The sequence below is a fragment of the Calidris pugnax genome, unplaced genomic scaffold, assembly GCF_001431845.1.
Source record: "Calidris pugnax isolate Ruff unplaced genomic scaffold, ASM143184v1 scaffold39, whole genome shotgun sequence".
Taxonomy (NCBI): domain Eukaryota; kingdom Metazoa; phylum Chordata; class Aves; order Charadriiformes; family Scolopacidae; genus Calidris; species Calidris pugnax.
This window is the reverse complement of record NW_015090828.1, coordinates 6,433,401-6,451,728: the sequence shown is the minus strand read 5'-3', so window position 1 is coordinate 6,451,728 and position 18,328 is coordinate 6,433,401. Positions and strand designations below refer to the sequence as shown.

Sequence of the window (18,328 nt, the reverse complement as noted above, 5' to 3'; positions counted from 1 at the left end):
AGAAATTTTAGGAATCAGTGTACCCATTTTAAAAACATGGTTTTACTATTTATCACATCTTCCTTATTCAAGCACCTTTCCCACAGCAGTCAGAATTTGGATGAATCACATCACACATGCTACAAGCTGACTTTACTTGGTACAAACTTAAAATGCAAGGTACTGATAGTCAAAACGACATGTAGCACAGTAATAATGATTTAAAATTCCCAAATCCCACCTGTAAATGACCAAAATGATTTTCCTACATATTCTTGTGTTAGGACAAAAGACACAAGAGCCATTCCACCGTTCACAATTCCAACAAAAAAACGTGAAACTGCAAATATGTCATAATTCGGAGCCAATGCTGTGACATACCCAAAAACAACATCAAAAAATAGACCTGTAAAGAGAGAATAAAATGTAATTAGCACTTACAGGACGCAGCTTGAACTCAGAATAAAGGCAAAGACCACAGTCAGTTACTGACTGTAAGGAGTACTATATAGTACTTGTCTCTAATCTCTCCCATTTGGCTTTCTGAAATCACAGCATATGAAAGTTGCAATCATTTCCAAGCCACACTTAAGGTCTGCAGTGCCAAAGATGATGTTGCCTTGAGACAATGTTATCACTAAACAAAAAGACCCTTTGGCTGCAAACACAGCTGGAAAACACCAGGACACAAGTAACCCACTCTTGTTTAGTGGTTGAAAGATGTTTAGGGTAAGCCATCCTCCCCCACCCCCTCCAAAAAAGGCAAATCATTTTTATTGGGAACAATATGGTTGGCAACGTGTGGAATACTGCGCTCCAACAGTAATAGTCATAGCAAAACCAGGGGTTTTTTTTCATCTCCCACGGATATTCCAGTGGCTGTTAATGCTGCTCAGCCCACACACACTAACCAATTTTAGTGCTGCTCTACTCCGAGCATAAGCTTATACAGATCATTGAGTCCATATCATTGATGGAGCAGGTGACCCATGGGCAGCCTCCAAGTAGGGTGGCCCACAGGCAGAAAAGAGATGATGTTATCCACACAGAATGCTTAAGAAAAACCTTTTTAAAAAATCTTACCTGAAATATACACCGGTTTCCTGCCCAGTTTATCTGACAAAGGTCCAAATGTGATATTTCCAATAAGCAATCCAGCAAAAAACAGGGATGATGCAAGGTTTACTTTGTAGGCTTCTTGTTCAATTAGGTACCACTGTTAAAAAAAAGCATCTCTTTATTGTTAGAAGTAGTAACACCAACTTGCTAGCTTCCACAAAAATAATAATCAAAATTTATGAAAGGTCTTCTCTTGCCATTTCCCACTTTCTGCTTTATATCAAATCAAAATTTTGTTCAAAGTTTGATAGGTAAGCCAACAATAGTCATACCTTTTCCTCCCTAACAGATTCATATCTCTCTCTACTTTCTCTCCCCCTAGAAGATAAGCAGGAAGTGATTATGGAAAGATGTCCTTGTTTTATAAAAACTCTAAGAACTACTTATTGACTACTCATTGATGTTTTAGTATCTTATGGTGCACATACATTTATACTCAAACAAGAATTAGAAACAAACTATTAGTTTTCTTTAGAAATGCACTTTCTACCTCATCCAAAAGCTAAACTGAGGCAGCATCACCAAAAATTGTCAGAAGAGAAGATGAACTGAGAGTGGGTTGAAATGGGAACGAAACTCATAGTACTTCCTGACAGGGCAAGGCACAGAGAGCTTGTGCAGCCCCCCTGCTACAAACAGAGAATCAACACTCATATTTGAGATTGTTGAGATTACACAGACATTGCTGACATCATCAACCTGGGAAAGAATAGCAATCAGAAAATCCTAAATGATTTTCCAGGAAGAAAAAAAATTAACTAATTGAATGAAAGCTTTACCCCTAAAAAATCTTTTAATCATTACTTGAGTATTTCAAATACTTCTCAGTATTTACTAGAAAATTTACTTTCACAAAAGTGGATGAGTGTCATGCTGACTTTTGCATTATGTCCTTTGGGTAAATTAAGAAGAATCCTAATCCCATTTGCTTTTTTTAAAAAATAAGTAGGTTTAAATAAAAAAAAGCTTAAGGGAAGAGGCCCATGACCAAAATCCAATACAGCATACTAGGACCTCAGCCCTGAAGTGTCTGCCTCGAATTAATACAGGTCCCCAAAGAATATTAGGAATTTACTGAAACTTTTAATTGTAGCAATCTCTAGAAACATGTGCTTTCACTCAGAGCTCATGTAAGTGGCCAAGTACTGAGAAAACATGGCTCCATCCACCCAGTTACCCACCAGCTCCACTCACCCAGCAGCCTGTCACAGGAGCAGGACAAGATTTAACACCTTCACAGGAGACCTTCTTTAGTCTAATGTACCCAGTGTTCTTGCACTTCAGAGTTTTAAGGGACTTTTGGATACTCTGGGAAGGTAAAATTCCTGTGCAGCAGCGTTTGCAGCTGGTTTCTGCTATACCCTGCTGGGTAGTAAATTCTACCCTATCACATTGGATAAAGATGTGGCCCCGAAACTTACGGCTTCTTAACTTTCTGAGGAGACTTCAACAATGAAATATTCCTGGGCATGAATCCTCAGGAAATTTCAAGTATAAAAATAACACAGCATGTGCTCTCCAAGGCACAGAGCACTGCTGGCCCAAGTCCTCCGTGCTAGCTCTCCACAGCATGCAAATGTCAAACTCCCAGTCCTTGGCTGCGGAGTGTTTCAGAGATAAAATAACTTTATGCTTCTGAATATGGTTCTAAAAACCTACTTAGGTAAAGGACCATTTCTATAACCAATTAAGACATTCCTGAAATCACCTTCCTAAGCATCATCACTTGTTAAAGCCGGGGATCGAGTTGATGCCAGATCAACAAGCAATTCTACCAACTGTATTTTCCATGAACCAAGCCTGAGCTATTATTTACCAAGTCTTAGTTAAACCAAAATTAATTGCCATGATTAGTTCTTGAAAAAAACTGAAGAGCTGCTCTGAAGTTTCATTGTGCTCCAGAGCAGAACAGTACCCCTGCCAAACCGGAACAGAAATGAAAATACTTACAGTTACTTACACCAAAATAAAGGAAATAAACTTTACAAACCCAGTTTCCTCTCTTGAGATAGAGCAAAAGAAAAGATTGCAAACTATTAATTGTGCTGCTTAGCGTGTCACAAAGTTGCTCATATTTTAATAAGCCTGCTATAATAATCTGTGAAGATTATAACTCAAAAGAATGTGTCTACTTTATTTGCACAAAAGGAACTTGTTAAATATTTGTCAAAATTAACTGTAGCTTGCCAACAAAAACGTTGCCAATTTTGCTATCACCAAAACAGACATCCTCTCAGCTCTTTAAATTCACATGGCAGCTTGATTTAGTTACTAGACCACTAGCATATGGCGAGATGTTGGCCAGCATCTACAGATTCCATGAAAGACTATTAACAATGTAATTTAAGAATTCTTACCATCAAGTCACTGAAATGAAGGGGAACATAAATTTGTTTCAGTAAGTCTCAAGAATTACTACATATTTTTGAAACAGGGACACTAACTTCTAAATTTAAAAACACAGTATTAGTTAAAATTTGCTGATTTATTATTATAAGTTAAGCACTACCCCATATCACACATCCTGCTGAGAGTCTCAAACCGAAGAGTGATCTCGGAAAACACTCCAATCAAGAAAATCTGTTTCTGACAAAGGATATGATCCAATATTACATCATTCTTTCTTATGTCTAGTCACTACATTTTTCCAAGATAAACATTAAACATTTGGGATAATGGGAAGGAAGCAAAAATTTGGCACCAGCTGCACCAGGCGCTGACCTGTCTTATACGAGTTTACTGACAACTGCTCCAAGAACTCCATCAGCAGAGCTCTGACAGCTCACACCACAAGCCAAACCACCCACATAGTCCTTTTTCTGGCACCAGCAGCAAGGCTTAGGTCACCGGTGCTCGCCTGAGTGATTGTAGCCCAGGGACCAGCAGAAAGCAAACGCAGCCTTTTGCATGGAATCCACAAGGCGTGAGGACGAAGGGTCAAGCTTCTGTCCCACTCGGCAAACTCCAATCTGTTCCATCTCCCGCTCTCACCACACACTAAAAATACCCAGACATGTGGTGCATGAGTTTCGTTTTCATACTAGTTTTAGTCTTTATCTTCTGTGAGAAACAGATACAGCTGGTGGTAAAGCTTGCACGCAGATTGTGCACACTCGACAAATTGAACCTTTTCTTGGTAGAAATCAAATTATTAGGAGGAGCTCATCCTAAATTCCCAATTATAAACTGTAGTTAAATGATCATTCTTCATTAGTAATGACTTAGTAAAACATCTGAAGGTAAAGAAAGCTGAAGCCAAAATAAATAATAGAAAGGAAGTTTACCCTAAATTAATAAGTATTAGACTTACGCTAGGAAAGCAAAACCAATAATTTAGTCATATACTTTCAGACTTAAAAATAGTAATAAAATAAGAGAGGCACATGGGTGGGTTCCACTAATTTTAGTAGCATAAACAAAACATTACCCCAAGCCCCACATCCTGCACCAGTGGCACAAATCCCGAGAGCAGAAACGTTCAGTCACGACGGAAGTACTTGCCTCAGTCACGATAGATGTGAAGTTGTCCACAAAATGGATGTGCCTGGCAAGCTCAGCTCTGCTCGCTGGAATTACTTCTTGGTCTATATGATACTCAGGCACAGCTCCCACAAGCACAATAAGCATCGACTGACAGGCCACATACACCTTGAAATAAGACAGAATCATTTACCCTAAACAATCCCAAGGTCACCTGATGGAACACTCTAAGCTTGTCATTATCAATTAACGATTTCCCTTTACCCAGCATCACAAACAAAACACAGTCTACTGTGTTTAAATCCCAGATGTGATCACTGAGGCAGCTGGGAGCAGCGGGTACCACCCCCAGGATGCTGGAGCACTTTCAATGAAAGCTTTGTCTTGACACCCCCTTCCTCTTGCAAAGTTCTTCAGCTTGTCCTTTTGCTGTTTTGTAGCCAGGCACAGGAAGGGAAGGCACTAAGACCCTCATCCTCGTTTCACAGCCAAGATCTAATACTTAGACCAAGATTATTATTACAAATAAATAATTTACTGACTGTTTTTGAAGAACGTAACCCGTGGTGACGAGTTAAAAAGAAATATAAGATTGTATTTTTAGAAGTCTCTGCTAGTTCTTTCCAATGCAGAGACTGAAACTTCAACCTGGTTATCAGGAGAACTAGAATGTGCAGAAGTAATAAAAGAAAGTCTCTGCTAGTTCTTTCCAATGCAGAGAGTGAAAATTTAACCTGGTTATCAGAACTGGAATGTGCAGGAATAATAAAGATTTTTCATAAAGAAACACTTATGAGAATATTTATTCATGAACCTATGGGTTTGAAGATACTTTGAATACTTTGAATGTCTTCCGGGCTTTGCATGTGATTTTTTCTAACTTAAAATAAGATCATCCTTAAGCATATCCACATATTGGTGATTTTTAGCACGTTACCACTGACGGAAGTGTTTTGAATATAGAATAGCTTCCCTCCTTGAGCCACAAGTCTTTGGGTGGCAGATGTGGCTGGGCATATTTTCAGCGAGCCATTCCACCCTGTGCTCACCTCGGATGTTCTTGCAGAAAGAAATTATCAACAAAACCCTGCAGCCTCCCTCCCTCCCAAGAGGGTTTTAGTTCAAAATGCAGAAGTGCCGTGGCAGGAGGAAGCCTGTTGGGGAGAAACCAAGGGAGCCAAACAGAGGAGTGTTTGTGCGCGGGGGCGTGGATGCTATTTAAAGACAGCGCCCTGCAAACCACTTCTCGCAAGAGATAAAAATAATAAAGCAGCAACAACAACAAAAAACCAAATCAAAACAAACAAAAAAAAAACCCAATAAACAAACAAAACAAAAAAACCAAAAAAAAAAAAAACCCGTCCCACGAACCACAGCCCCCAACCCCCCCGCCGCTCGGCGGGGCTCCATTTCCTCCCGCCCCGCAGCACCCGGCGAGAAGCGGAAGATCGGCGCAGAAATCAGGAAAAACAATATCACAAAGTTTGAAAAGACCCGCCAGAGCCGCGCTGGGACCAGCACGAGGTTTGAACCCCCCCGAACCCTCCTCCGGCAGCGCACACGGAGCCGGGAGGAGGTGATATCCCGGAGGACGTTGGCTGCTCGGGGCGGGCTGCCTCCCCGTCCTCCCCCCGAGAGGTACCACCCCAAAAACGGAGGGAAGCCCCGCGGAGGGACGGCAGACGGACCCCCCCGGTTCCTCCTCACCTGCAGGAGCACCAGGAAGGCGGTGAGCCGCCGCTGCCCGCCGCCGAACTCCCCCGCCGCCCCGAAGGCCTCCTCCAGCCCCAGCGCCATGGCCCGCCCGCCACACGCCGCCCGCCCCGCCCCGCCCGCAGCCCCCGCTCCTCCGCTAGTCATTAATTACCCACAAACTAAGCCATCTCGGGGCGATCCGAGGCCACCCCTGGAAGGGGAGGCGGCCACACGGCCCCTCCAAAAAGGCCAGAGGAGAGAACGGCACAGCTCAGCCCCGGAGCTGCCTGAAAATGGGAGCCTCCCCCCCTCTCCCCTCACCTCGGTTTATTAAGAGATAATCAGGATTTAATCCAGCCCAGGTACATTGCAGGCTGCTCCCGAGGGATCATTTTGCTCTGCAGCCTTCCCTCCCCCCGTCCCCCCCGGCTGCTGTCTCCAGCACCCACAGAACAAGTCCCCTCCACTTGCTGATTGAATAAAACCAATTAAACTACCATAAACCTTCTGTTCGCCCCGTGGCTTCCACCCGGTTTGCAGAGTGCCACCTAAAAGCTCCAGATCCTGTGGACAACAGGAGGAACTCCAGCTAGGCTGGCAATTCTGGTATTAAGAACAGAGACATGAAGTATTATTAATTAGGGCTGGGGAAAAGGGGTTTGACAAAAGCACAGCAAGTGGCCTTTGGTGAAATTCCTTCAGGACTGCAATACACATGGTCATGCTTGCATTCTTCCTATCATCATGTTAAAGATGCAGCTATACTATGCTAGCTTTATATAGGGGTGGCTCTGATATTTTTTATTTTTTTTTTAAGTCTTCTCTTTGGGATTAAGTCTTTCCCCCATTAGCTATACCAAGAAATTCTTTCCTTTGAGGCAGTAAATTAGGATTACATCCCCTTTGTATTTTTAGTCCCAGAAAATTAAAATTAGCAGAAAAACTAGATGGGACAGTGCAGCTCACCAAGAAAGCAGCGAGTGCCACGCGACAGTGGGTACGTTGCCCAGGAAGAGCTAAGCAAGGGTCAAAGTGCTGCTTACCTTGGAACTGTGACAGCATGGATAAAAGCAGCTTTCTAAATAATTTCTGAGCTTCCTCATCCACGTCGTCAGCATACATTAGCAGACGGTAGTGAAATCCTAGGTTTTATTTGAAGTCTTTACAGCCTCTGCTCCAGCTGCTCTCCTGATTCCTACCCTAATTCAAACAGAGCAATCTGCTGCTGAACCTTGGCAAAGGCAGGCAGACATAAACAAGGCAGTTCCTGGCTTGTTCCTGAACACATCTACAGAAAGCATGAAAATAACTTTGGAAGTCTACTGATTTTACAAGACCAATTAGGTTCCCCCTCATGTTCAATCATCTGTTTTCCCACATAAGTGTCAAAAATGCACATCACAAGGTCTCAAAAAGAAAAAAAAAAAGCCGCCCCAGACTGTCACCATTGCTGCATCCGCTTCATCTTTTCAGCCTAGGACATACGTACCAGCGCTATTTTAGCATCAGCAGATAATCATGCCCTGAGCAGGTCTCACCAGCATCACCTCAGACAGCAGAAAGACAGCTTTTAGCCCACATGCACAAATGCTCCTGCTCCCTGCTAAACATCAGTTGAACAAATAAAGGGGGGAAAAAAAAAATAAGTCAGCATTGCTTTCTGACATCCACAATTTCTTCAGTAGGCAGGGGGTTTGTACTGTATCAACTGTTCTGACATTCAGAACTGAAGCACTGCAAGGCCCCTCACAGTCAGTCTGTACTTCTGGGAAATATTTTCAAAATGCTTAGGAGACACTAGCAGTAAATAGTTGTTTTCAAGTCTTTCTCCTCAATTTACTGTATCAAGCAATTCTTTCCTTTGATGCATTAAGTCGGGAAGCTTTGTGAAGAAGGTCCAGAAAATGGGGTTACTGAGGTTTTTTGCTTGAGTTTTACGAGTTGTGTCATACTTTGAACAGTTTCAAAAGTCTCCTCAAAATTCTGAGAGGCTGTTTCAGTACTGGAATTGTTATAATAAATCACAGAATACAGATGACAGTGACTGACTTGTTAATCATAATTCAGGTAATAAAATATCCACTGCATCCTGTTCAAAGCAGCATTTATTAAAGATAGTATCAAGATAAGTCAATGCATAATGAAGCTTTCCCTCCTACAAATATGTAAACAAGTTGACAGCAAGTTATTATTAAAATATAAAAATTAAAGCTTACATTGCATTTTTTTAAAGCTACTAACTTCAGTCTCAACATAGACAGTCTCTGGTCTGTAGCATTTAAAAATATGAGTTCTTGAAAAATGTTAAAGTACTGCCTTTGCACAAACACATTTTTGTAGAAAAATACTTTAGAATACCAACTTTCCATTAATAAATGCAACACCAAAAATAAAATGCATCTTTTGTCATCAACAGCATTAAAATGCATCTAGCATTTACTCCACCATTCTGTTTAACCAAATTATCTTGTGTTAATTTTAAAACCCATAGTAGTTTGCAAAAGGTATCTTGGATAATATTCAATTGCTTTCAGATAGCAAAGCAATTAGCATTAAGTAGCTAATATTGGAAATTACCTTGTAATTGAAGTCTGGCCTAAGTTTATGTGCAACTGAGACCATCAGTTTAATCCTTATCTCAAACTGTGCATTTTAACATTTCTTGCAAAGAAATCCGAGTCAGTTCAGATATATTTTGGGAAGGCTTGAAACCTTAAAATCATTTAACAAGAAATACATATTCTCTTTTAAAGTACCTTTAACCTCTGTGTAAGTTTTTCTTTATCTATGTTAGCAATCCTGTTGGTGGCAATCAGTCAATTGTCAGGAAACACATTGTTCATAAAAACATGTAATAGTTTGACATAAACTACATTTTACATTCCCAAACAAAAAATAATGTGAGGTTAAATTTTGATTTTTAACATTTTTCCAAGAAGTTTACTAGCAAGAGCTAGACAGATCAATTTTGCAGTTAAGGCAGAAGAGTTTGAAAATTCCCTGTACACAAAGTTTAAAAGATTGCGTAGTGGTTCAAAACCAAATGAAACTAAATCCAACAAACACAGAGAAATACATATAATTGGGATGAAAGCTAATCATGCCATTGTGCCCTGCCCAGCATCAGCTGACAATGAACAGCAAGGAAAAAAATAATTAAGATAATACAGTGTAATAACAGATAATAACCAGTTTCAGGATGAATTATTTCAAAGAGCAAAATCAAGCTGTCAAGAAAAGAATTTTACAGTAGGATATCAGACTAAAAAAACAGCCAGGAAAACACTGGAAATTTTATCACTTAAGACAGTATCTGAGAGAACACAAGTACATTTATATGCAAACAGTAATGAATATGAATAATACTGCCAGCTTTCCTAGCTCCATGCATAGTTCAGAAAAAGGAGAGGTTTTTTAGCCTTTGTCAGTACTTAATGAGCAAGCTAAGTCTGCCAGAAGTGACAGCCTCAAGTACATAACACCATGTAGCACAACTCACTGACCATGAGTGTGGCAAAGCCCAAACTACTCAAATGATCTCCAGCCCTGGAAATGCGAAAAGAGCACAAGACCCAAAATATGGTCTACATGGAGCTGTAACAGGAATTATTTTGAAAGAAGGGCTTACCCTGCTCCTTCATGCAGGTTCTGATTTGTAGAAAGATGACAATTTTATTGGCATGCTTGCCAGTAAAACAAACATGATGAGTTAAAGCAAGATGTGGTGGCAAGTGCTCAAGGAGGACCCTCAACTGGAGTGTAAGAGTTAAGAGATTCCACCCAAGGCCCAGGTTAGTTCTAATTTTCAAAGAGGGGCGAGATGTAAGAGGGTAGAGGAAACTGAGGCTTTTGCATTTGCATCTCCTTATAAAAGCTAGATCACAACTTGCAGTTTTGGTTAGAGGATGGGATTTTTGCACTAGGCTCATTTGGGAGACAGCAGCCTTCCTTCTTCTGGTACTGCATCTTTGAGTAAAGTAATACAGGTTTTGGCCTATTAATGACATATGGATTGGTGCAACTTCTTACTAAAGCATTTAACTTCCTCAGAGATGCTAAGAGCATCGCACCATCAGTATTGTTATGTTTGACCAAGGGTTTGTGCTTGGCTTACACATGTCTACAATAGCAAGTGAGTAATGCAGGGCTAACACAGACCAGCTGCATTTTAATCCATACAATTCCAACCCTGGCCCAAAGTCTACAGAAGACTACTTCAAATGCCAGAATATAGTAACAGAACCTGCCAGCAGTGAACCTGCTACAGCTGTAATATAAGGAAAAAGAACTGCAGAAGGCCCAAGCCTTAAGAATTTGTTTAAAGCACTGCAGTAGACTTGGAGGTGACTGGCATACCTGGAGGAAGGAGTCCAACATCCCAGGATAAGAGATATCACATAGCATTTTTCTCTTCAAGGAAACTAATGCCATCTCTCCCCTTGCCAAGTAATAAAATGAAATCTACAAAAGTGAGTGTTTGCTCCCTGAATCCACAGTAGAAATATATGTTACACAGAAAGTCAGCCTAATTCTCAGAATTGCAGAAAGTAGAACCAAAGGGGACCTCCAAAAGTCATTTTGACAGGTCCCTGCCTTGAAAGACATTCCAAAATTGATCTCTGTGCAAACAGTTACGCCATGGGACTCTAAGTTAAAATGGCTGACTAAATCAGCTAGACTTCTAGAAAAAGTTATCCGCATGTAAATATTTCAGTAATAACTTTAGCAATAAGTACTACACAGCCAATTTTAGAATCTACATATGATATGAAATATATATACACATTCATATATATATATATTCACCCTTAAAACAATGCAGAGCAAAACCAAACCAGGGCCTGAATTATCTACCATACATGCCTTCATGTCAGCATGACTTTAATACACAGCTGATGGGCTGATCAGATCCCTGAGGGCTATCACTGGAATTGCTACAAGTTTTGCTTACCACAATTTTAACCAAAAACTGACTTAAATCATGTTACATCTCTCTAGGTGAAGGAGGAAGACAGACACAAAACAACAAAGAAAACCCCCCACAAAACACAAAAACCCCACACAAAAACCCACACAGCCCTGTAATACATAGAAAGGCACCTGATAATATTGTTAATTGTTAGTAGCAATTATCTACAGCATTCTAAGTGTGCTTAAGCAATCAAGGCAAGTTCTAAAAAGACCTTGAAATACAAGAAATGCTGGCATTCAAAAAGATAAGCTTAACCTACTTAAGAAGTTACTAAAATGACATGTGCAGCTGTAAATCAGTAAGAGTGTGCAAAACTGTACAGTTTTGCATAAAGTGCTAAATGTCCCCCCAGTTTGCACCTATTAATATAAATTTGTTAAACTTGGCAATATGATGCAAGAAGATGATCTTAAGGATGTATGATATCTACCTTGTCTTTCCATTTCCTTCCCCACCATTATCTACTGTCCTTTAAACTGTAGATTTCCAAATTACACAAAGGCCTTTCCAGGAATTGTAGTTCAGCAAAATAGTTCAAGTATACCTATCTTTCCATGTAAACTTAGGGACACTATGGGTTCGATCTTCACAAGTTCCAAACACTTACAACTTCTGCTATTTCAATCAGAGTTGTAATTATTTCGGTCTGTTCAGTACCTCTGGAAAAAGGCTGTTTCCTATTACTCATTTAACTCCCATTTAAGGAGTGCTGAAATTCATACTGTAACTTGTCCAGATTTAAGTCTAAACAATAAGCAATTAAAGAAAAGCAGAGCAGTACTTTACCAACCATTTCGGTTCATAAAACCAAGTCCTACCGTATCTATTCATACATACTCATTATATGAATCATACATAGATCTTTAACACTCGACACACTGAATTCAAGTTATTATAATACAGCAGTTTGTCTTGCAGGCATTGTGCAATACGCTTAGAAGTATACGGCGGGTCTCTTCTTTATTCTGTATTTCAATGATCCATACCGTATCTGAGGGGAAAAAAAAAATTATAATTTAACAAGACTTGACATCACTTCAGGCAGGAATATTAAGTACCTTTCCACTAAGCCAATCTAGTAAGCACCGTTAATGTGCTTTGGACACTCCACAGATTCACTAAGAGCATCTACCTATGACTGAACAACATACAGTTTCAAGAGAATTGGGCAAGAAGGGTAAGTCTCAACTGTTTTCCCAGACTTACACAAAAAATATTTATCCTGAAGTATCTTTAAATGTTGTGACACAGAGAAATAAAGCACTTTGAATCTTCACTTTGTGGGTTCCAAGTCAAAGCAGGCCAATATGTCTATGGAAACTAAACAATTCTGAATCTTCTTTAATCCATTAAATTGCAGATGTTTAAGTGTGCACAACCAAGACATGCAAATGCAGATGACAATACTGCAATCTACACCCCTTTCAAGGTGAGTAGTTCCTGGATTTTGGGCTTGCTGGTGTCAGCATTAGTATTCCAAGCACAGAGTCTAGTTCATCTCCTCCTCCCTTTTTCCTTGCTTAGTTAATTGCATTCATGTATTGCCCTTAAAAAACCCCGAAGTACAAAAAATCCAAGCTTAACCATTGTTATCACATACTTCCTTCTCCATTTAGCATTCTACAATCCAGTAATAGTTGATAACCCCTCTAAGATTAAGGAAAAAAAAATCTGCACTACAAAAAAACCTCAAGGTACATTTTAAAAATCAAGCTCAATACTTAACTAAGATTATTTCCCCTGTATTTGATACTGGTGGGGCCCCACCTCAAGTGCTATGTTCAGTTTTGGGCCTCTCACTAGAAGACAGACATAGAGGTGCTGGAGTGAGTCCAGGGAAGGGCAATGAAGCTGGTGAGGGGTCTGGAGAACAAGTCTTCTGATGAGCAGCTGAGATAATCAGGGTTATTTTGGCTGGAGAAAATGAGGCTGAGGGGAGACCTTATCATGCTCTACAACCACCTGAAAGGAGGTTGTAACAAGGTGGCACCTATCTCTTCTCTGAAGTAACCAGCAACAGGACAAGATGAAGTGGCCTCAAGTTGTACTGGGGCAGGGGGGGTTTAGATTGGATATTAGGAAAAGTTTTTAGACTGAAAGGGTTGTTAAGCATTGGAACAGGCTGCCCAGGGAAGTGGTAGAACCGTCATCCCTAGAGGTACTTAAAAGACAGGCAAACATACTGCTTTGCAGTATGGTTTAGTGAGGGTTTTTGCCAGCATTAGGTTGATGGTTGGATTAGATGAGCTGAAAGGTCCCTCCCAACCCAGACAATTCTATGGTCACACTTGCCTCTTTACGGCCTTTAATAGTTTTCACAGATTTCATGCTCTGCGTTCTTCGAAGGCCTCTCTGAGCAAACATTTCATCCTCTGAATGTGTCCCCTCCATCTCTTCATCTGTTTTATCATCTCCAGGATTTTTTTCCAATGGAGTTTTGTAACCTTTAAAAACAGTTTAATAAAAATGTTTAATAAGCAGCAGCTATAATTTTGAAGAAATCCATGAGTTTCATCTTTAACACACATCCCCTATTCTTTTAAACAATATGGTCAGTTTGCCAGCTGTTTCAGAACAGCTAAACATCTCGTCTGCCAGGAGCTTGATACTTACAATCATGTCCACAGATACGTAATGCAGTGATCCTTTAATTGTCAAAGGTCAAGCCTCCAATCTGCTACCATCTTCTGCCTTACACAGAACTGCAAAAACCTCAGTGGTCATCTTGAGAAGTACTTGAGATTTTCAGCCACAATCCCCACGGAGGGGGGTTGAACTAGATAATCTTTAAAGGCCCCTTCCAAGGATTCATTTGATCTTTCTACGTACTTGCATACTCTCTGCATACTTAATACCAAAATGCTCAGAAAGATACAGTATCATGTGTTTACATCCAGCAAAGATAGGACCAAGATTATTCCCAAGGCTTCTCGCTAGAGGGCGCAAACTGCTTAAAAACTCGCGCTGAAGCCCTTGGAGCCCAAAAGCCCCGAATCCCCATCACAGATTTACCATAAACACCCCAAATATAGTCTGGTTCCTCGCCCCTGCCAAGCTCTCCTTTCATAAGACCATTCCACAATGAACAAGCTGTAACACTTGGAGGCACCTTTTAGACTCCAAACCCAATTTTATTCATGTGCAACTTATGCTTCACTATTTTATTTAGGCTTGATTAGATTGATTTCTTTTGGTCATTTCATTTTTTTCCCTTAAATTACAATTAGATTCACCTACTCCACAGCTACTTAAGTCAGACTTGCCTCATCTGCCATTCTGGAGGCAACATGTCTCTGCCTTTCACAGTTTCAATTCATCATTTTCAATATGGAAGATTTCAATCACATCTGTTACTCATAGAGCTTCTGACTAGGGATGTTTGCAATGACACCAATACTTCCTTATCTCTATTCATAACACTTCTTCTGACGCATCAAAGTCACAATTGTCTTTTTCACAGCAAGCATACTGGCAGCTCAGCATCCTATGATCAATGTTCTTCCACAACTAGGTCTTTTCAACTGATTTGCAAAGGAACTCCTGGCTCAGATCACACAAAAAAATAATTATCTGTTAAGTACAATGAAATATCACTACATAGTGCTCCTAAGTCTATCCATGGTTTGTTCTTATTTTAAATCTCTAATGCTGAAGCAGCTTCAAAGAAAACAGAAGAGGTGTACACTACGTTTGGGTGCAGGAGTAGGAACAATTAACTTATACTAGCTCTAAAAAAGCATTTTGACTTATGAGACTGAAATGTGACCATCAGTGGTTATTTACACAGTACAATCTGTGACTGAGTAATTAAAAAAAAAAAAAAAGGATTTTGGAGCATTTTCAAGCTATTTCAGATAGATAACTAATACTCTATTACTAAATAAGAGCCCCTGCATAACAGCTGCAGTGATATCATGCCAAATTAAACTCTTGATGAATTCACAGGCTTTCTCTCTAGCCAGTATCCCCTTTCTTTGCACTCACCTGCACATGATACCTTCTGGGCTCAATTAGTAATTCAGCTTAGGGCCATTCAGGTGGCCATTTACTCCTCAGAAACACCAGGGGCTACCTATCATGTGACACCTGGAATTCCTTGTGCTCCACAAGCACCACCCCTCCTCCAAGTGGAGGGATGAGTGAAAATGACAGGCTTAGGCAAAAAGGAAGTAAATAGACCAGAGCTATTTCATTTGTGGGAAATATCAACTACTTAACATTGGAGCCTCAGCATTTAAAAGGTGCAACTGACAACCTTCCACTGAAACCTTCCTTCAAGCACCATTGGCTCAACAGCAAAGTTATGATTATGATAATAATATGTAATATAATAATAAAAAATAAGACTAAAAGCATCTCCACAAAAATATAGATTGGTTACCACACACCATCTTTTGGGTGTTGATGTGCAGTCAAGATAGCAGTTATCATAACTTAATGCCTTCATTATTCCCATCACGACAAGCAATTTTGTATTTTGAACTATTACTACAAACCTACTGAATTTGTTTCCATTAATTTTCTCTTGCTATTTAGTGAACTTCCATAAATTTTCATGTATAATTTTTTGTACATGTCACAGAAACACCACTTAATCATAAAGGTTTTTTCACTTACAATTAAGCTTTACTTTGGCAAGGAATTCTCATTGCTAATCGGCAAAGACAGGAGTACAGTATGACTGTACTGTTAGTGGCTGTGAGAAGAAAATAACCCAGGTAGCATTTCTCAAGTGCTGTAATATATCTTGCTCAAGTCAACTCTGTCCAAATTCAGTAGAATTCTTTGAGGGCCTTTCCATTTCTAACTAGGGTTAATATATTTCTGCTTTCCCATCTTCCCCAACTCACCTTCAGTCTTCGGTGAATTGTTCTTCTAGCTCAAAAAAAAAATAGATAGATACTTACCTGAAGATTCACTTGCAGAGGCTCTGGTTTTCTTTTTTGCTTCTGGCAATGTCTGGTAGGGCCTCTGTCCTACCGGCTCATCTCCTTGTATAGTAGTCAAATCATGCATGCTGAAACTTCTCAGCTTCTCAGTTATCGCACCTTGACTCTGAAATACAACAACACAATCTTTAAAAAAATGAAGCAGAGTTTGACTTTGCTGTTCAAGCTGGGTTAGGATATTTAAGCCCATGCTTCCTTGTTGCACTACAAAGTTCATTAAACATCAGCATGCGGCAGATTTACATTTGCTTTAAGCACTGCTTTTACCCAAGCTTAACTGTATAATGCTTCTAGACCAAAAAGTTACAGATAAACTAGCAATTTCATTACAAATATCTTATTTCACTCCTTTAATCTGAGCAAATAAAGGCTTTTGGGGTGAGGGGAAGTGTTCAAAAAAACCCATCAGAAATGCTCAATTCCCTTCAATCATACCTCCATAGCAGCGCTAGGTAGCACGACAGTGGCTTTAACACTTTAGTTTTAAAAAGCTTGGTTGAAGATAAAGATTTCTGCCCTTCTATTTTTTCACCCTCTACAAATTTCAATATGCATAAGAAAGGGAAAAAAAAGTGTTAAACACACACTCTGTAACATAAACTCAAGTAACTGAGAAACTGGCAGCACTGCAGAAGCTCTAGTCGACAGAAACTTGAAACCACAAACCAAAGAGGTCCTGCCTGGACTACTGGCTAACACCTTCTCTTGCTAATGTAGCTTTACTGACTTAGTATCAACCCAAAATCTAATGCTACATATAAGGATAGTTAATCACATTTGAGCATTGGTATTCCTTCTCCGACTGCCTTTACATCTTTTCTTTAAGGGACACACAGAAAGTCCCCCTTGGAAAGGAGGATTGTCAAGCAGCTTTTTCATCTTACACCAGATGATCTTACAGCATTGAAACTTAATTTATTGTATAAGCAACTAAAAGGACAAGCACATTACTCAATATCATGTTAAAATAACATTCAATTCTTCCATCTCTGGCAAATGAGGGAAAAAAAAACCAAAAACATTTTAAAGGAAGGCTGACAAGCCTGTGCATGAAACCCACTTCAAGCAAGGGTTCAAGATTTTGTCTCATTCTTACAAGTGAAGCTTTTGTGTAAAATTCCCCATTTGAGCATTACGTTAGCCAACAGTACCAGAAATCCAGGTACAATTCCACACCCCTGTCCACAACAGTACCAGCATAAGGCAGTTCTCCAGCCATTTGTTCCCACTCTCATGGCAACAACTGTTTGCAGATGGTAGACCAGAACCCTAAATAATTCCATGTTAAAAATAGCCATGTAAAGTGAAGAGACAGAATGATACTCCTTAAGCTTGTGTGACCGCCAAAGGTGCCGGAGGAGGGAGAGTGGCTGAAACCTAATACTTATTTTCTAATTGCCTGGTCATTAGTACAACATATAAAGCCAAGACAGTGTGCTACACAGGCAAGAACAGATTTTAATTGTTACACCACCTTTCGTGGCTTAAGAAAATAATAAGGAAAGGGTTTCCTATGAGAGAAGAAGAAGCCTTTACTTTTCTAGTTCTTCCTACTTTTATGTGGGATGAGCGGCAGTTCTCAAGAACACCACCGCTGCTTGCCTTTGATTTGAAGTACACTACTGACACTGCACAGTCTGTGTATGAACTACTGTAGAAATTCTGAAATTGATTTTATTCCCTAAAATGGCTTATTTACGGCAGGTCTGCTTGGCCTTAAAGCAGGAATCCTGTCCTTCCATTACTCCAGTTCTTGCTTTAAAAAGCATTTGGACAGTAAATCAAATCAGGAACCAGATATGCCTGAGAAGTAACAGTCAGTTGTTAGAACACTTGAGAAAAAGAACTGAAGAGACAGGACTGCTTTTTTTGACAAAAAACAGCTTACAGTATCTGCTATAACATATAAACCTGTTGATCAGTCTGCATCCTCTGCTTCAACAGACACAAATGGACTCAGGTCTCAAATCACTGCACACTGATGAACGCATAAAATGGACACAGTTGGTTCTCAGCACAATCCAAATAAATTCAGCACAACTCCAACCACTGAGTGTGGACAGAACTTACTACAAAATAGTGACAGAAGCTGCATTTGCCCAGTAACAGAAGTACAGAAAGACACATTATTACA

At 39.9% G+C, this 18,328-nt stretch overlaps 2 protein-coding genes across 3 annotated transcripts in view; both read right to left on the bottom strand.

The window, feature by feature from the left end:
• Positions 1-6,375, bottom strand: part of LOC106887160 (solute carrier family 22 member 15-like) — a 43,754-nt gene extending 37,379 nt beyond the window's left edge. For both annotated transcript variants that reach the window (XM_014940581.1, XM_014940580.1), the window contains exon 1: positions 6,286-6,375. In XM_014940581.1, coding sequence (XP_014796067.1) covers positions 6,286-6,375 — 90 coding nt within the window. The remainder of the gene's footprint in view (positions 1-6,285) is intronic.
• Positions 6,376-8,360: 1,985 nt separating this feature from the next.
• Positions 8,361-18,328, bottom strand: part of REEP3 (receptor accessory protein 3) — a 39,353-nt gene continuing 29,385 nt past the window's right edge. The window contains exons 6-8 of the mRNA XM_014940551.1: positions 16,153-16,300; positions 13,538-13,689; positions 8,361-12,236 (exon numbers count right to left, since the gene is read on the bottom strand). Of these exons, the coding sequence (XP_014796037.1) occupies positions 12,180-12,236; positions 13,538-13,689; positions 16,153-16,300 (357 nt within the window). The 3' untranslated portion in view covers positions 8,361-12,179. The remainder of the gene's footprint in view (positions 12,237-13,537; positions 13,690-16,152; positions 16,301-18,328) is intronic.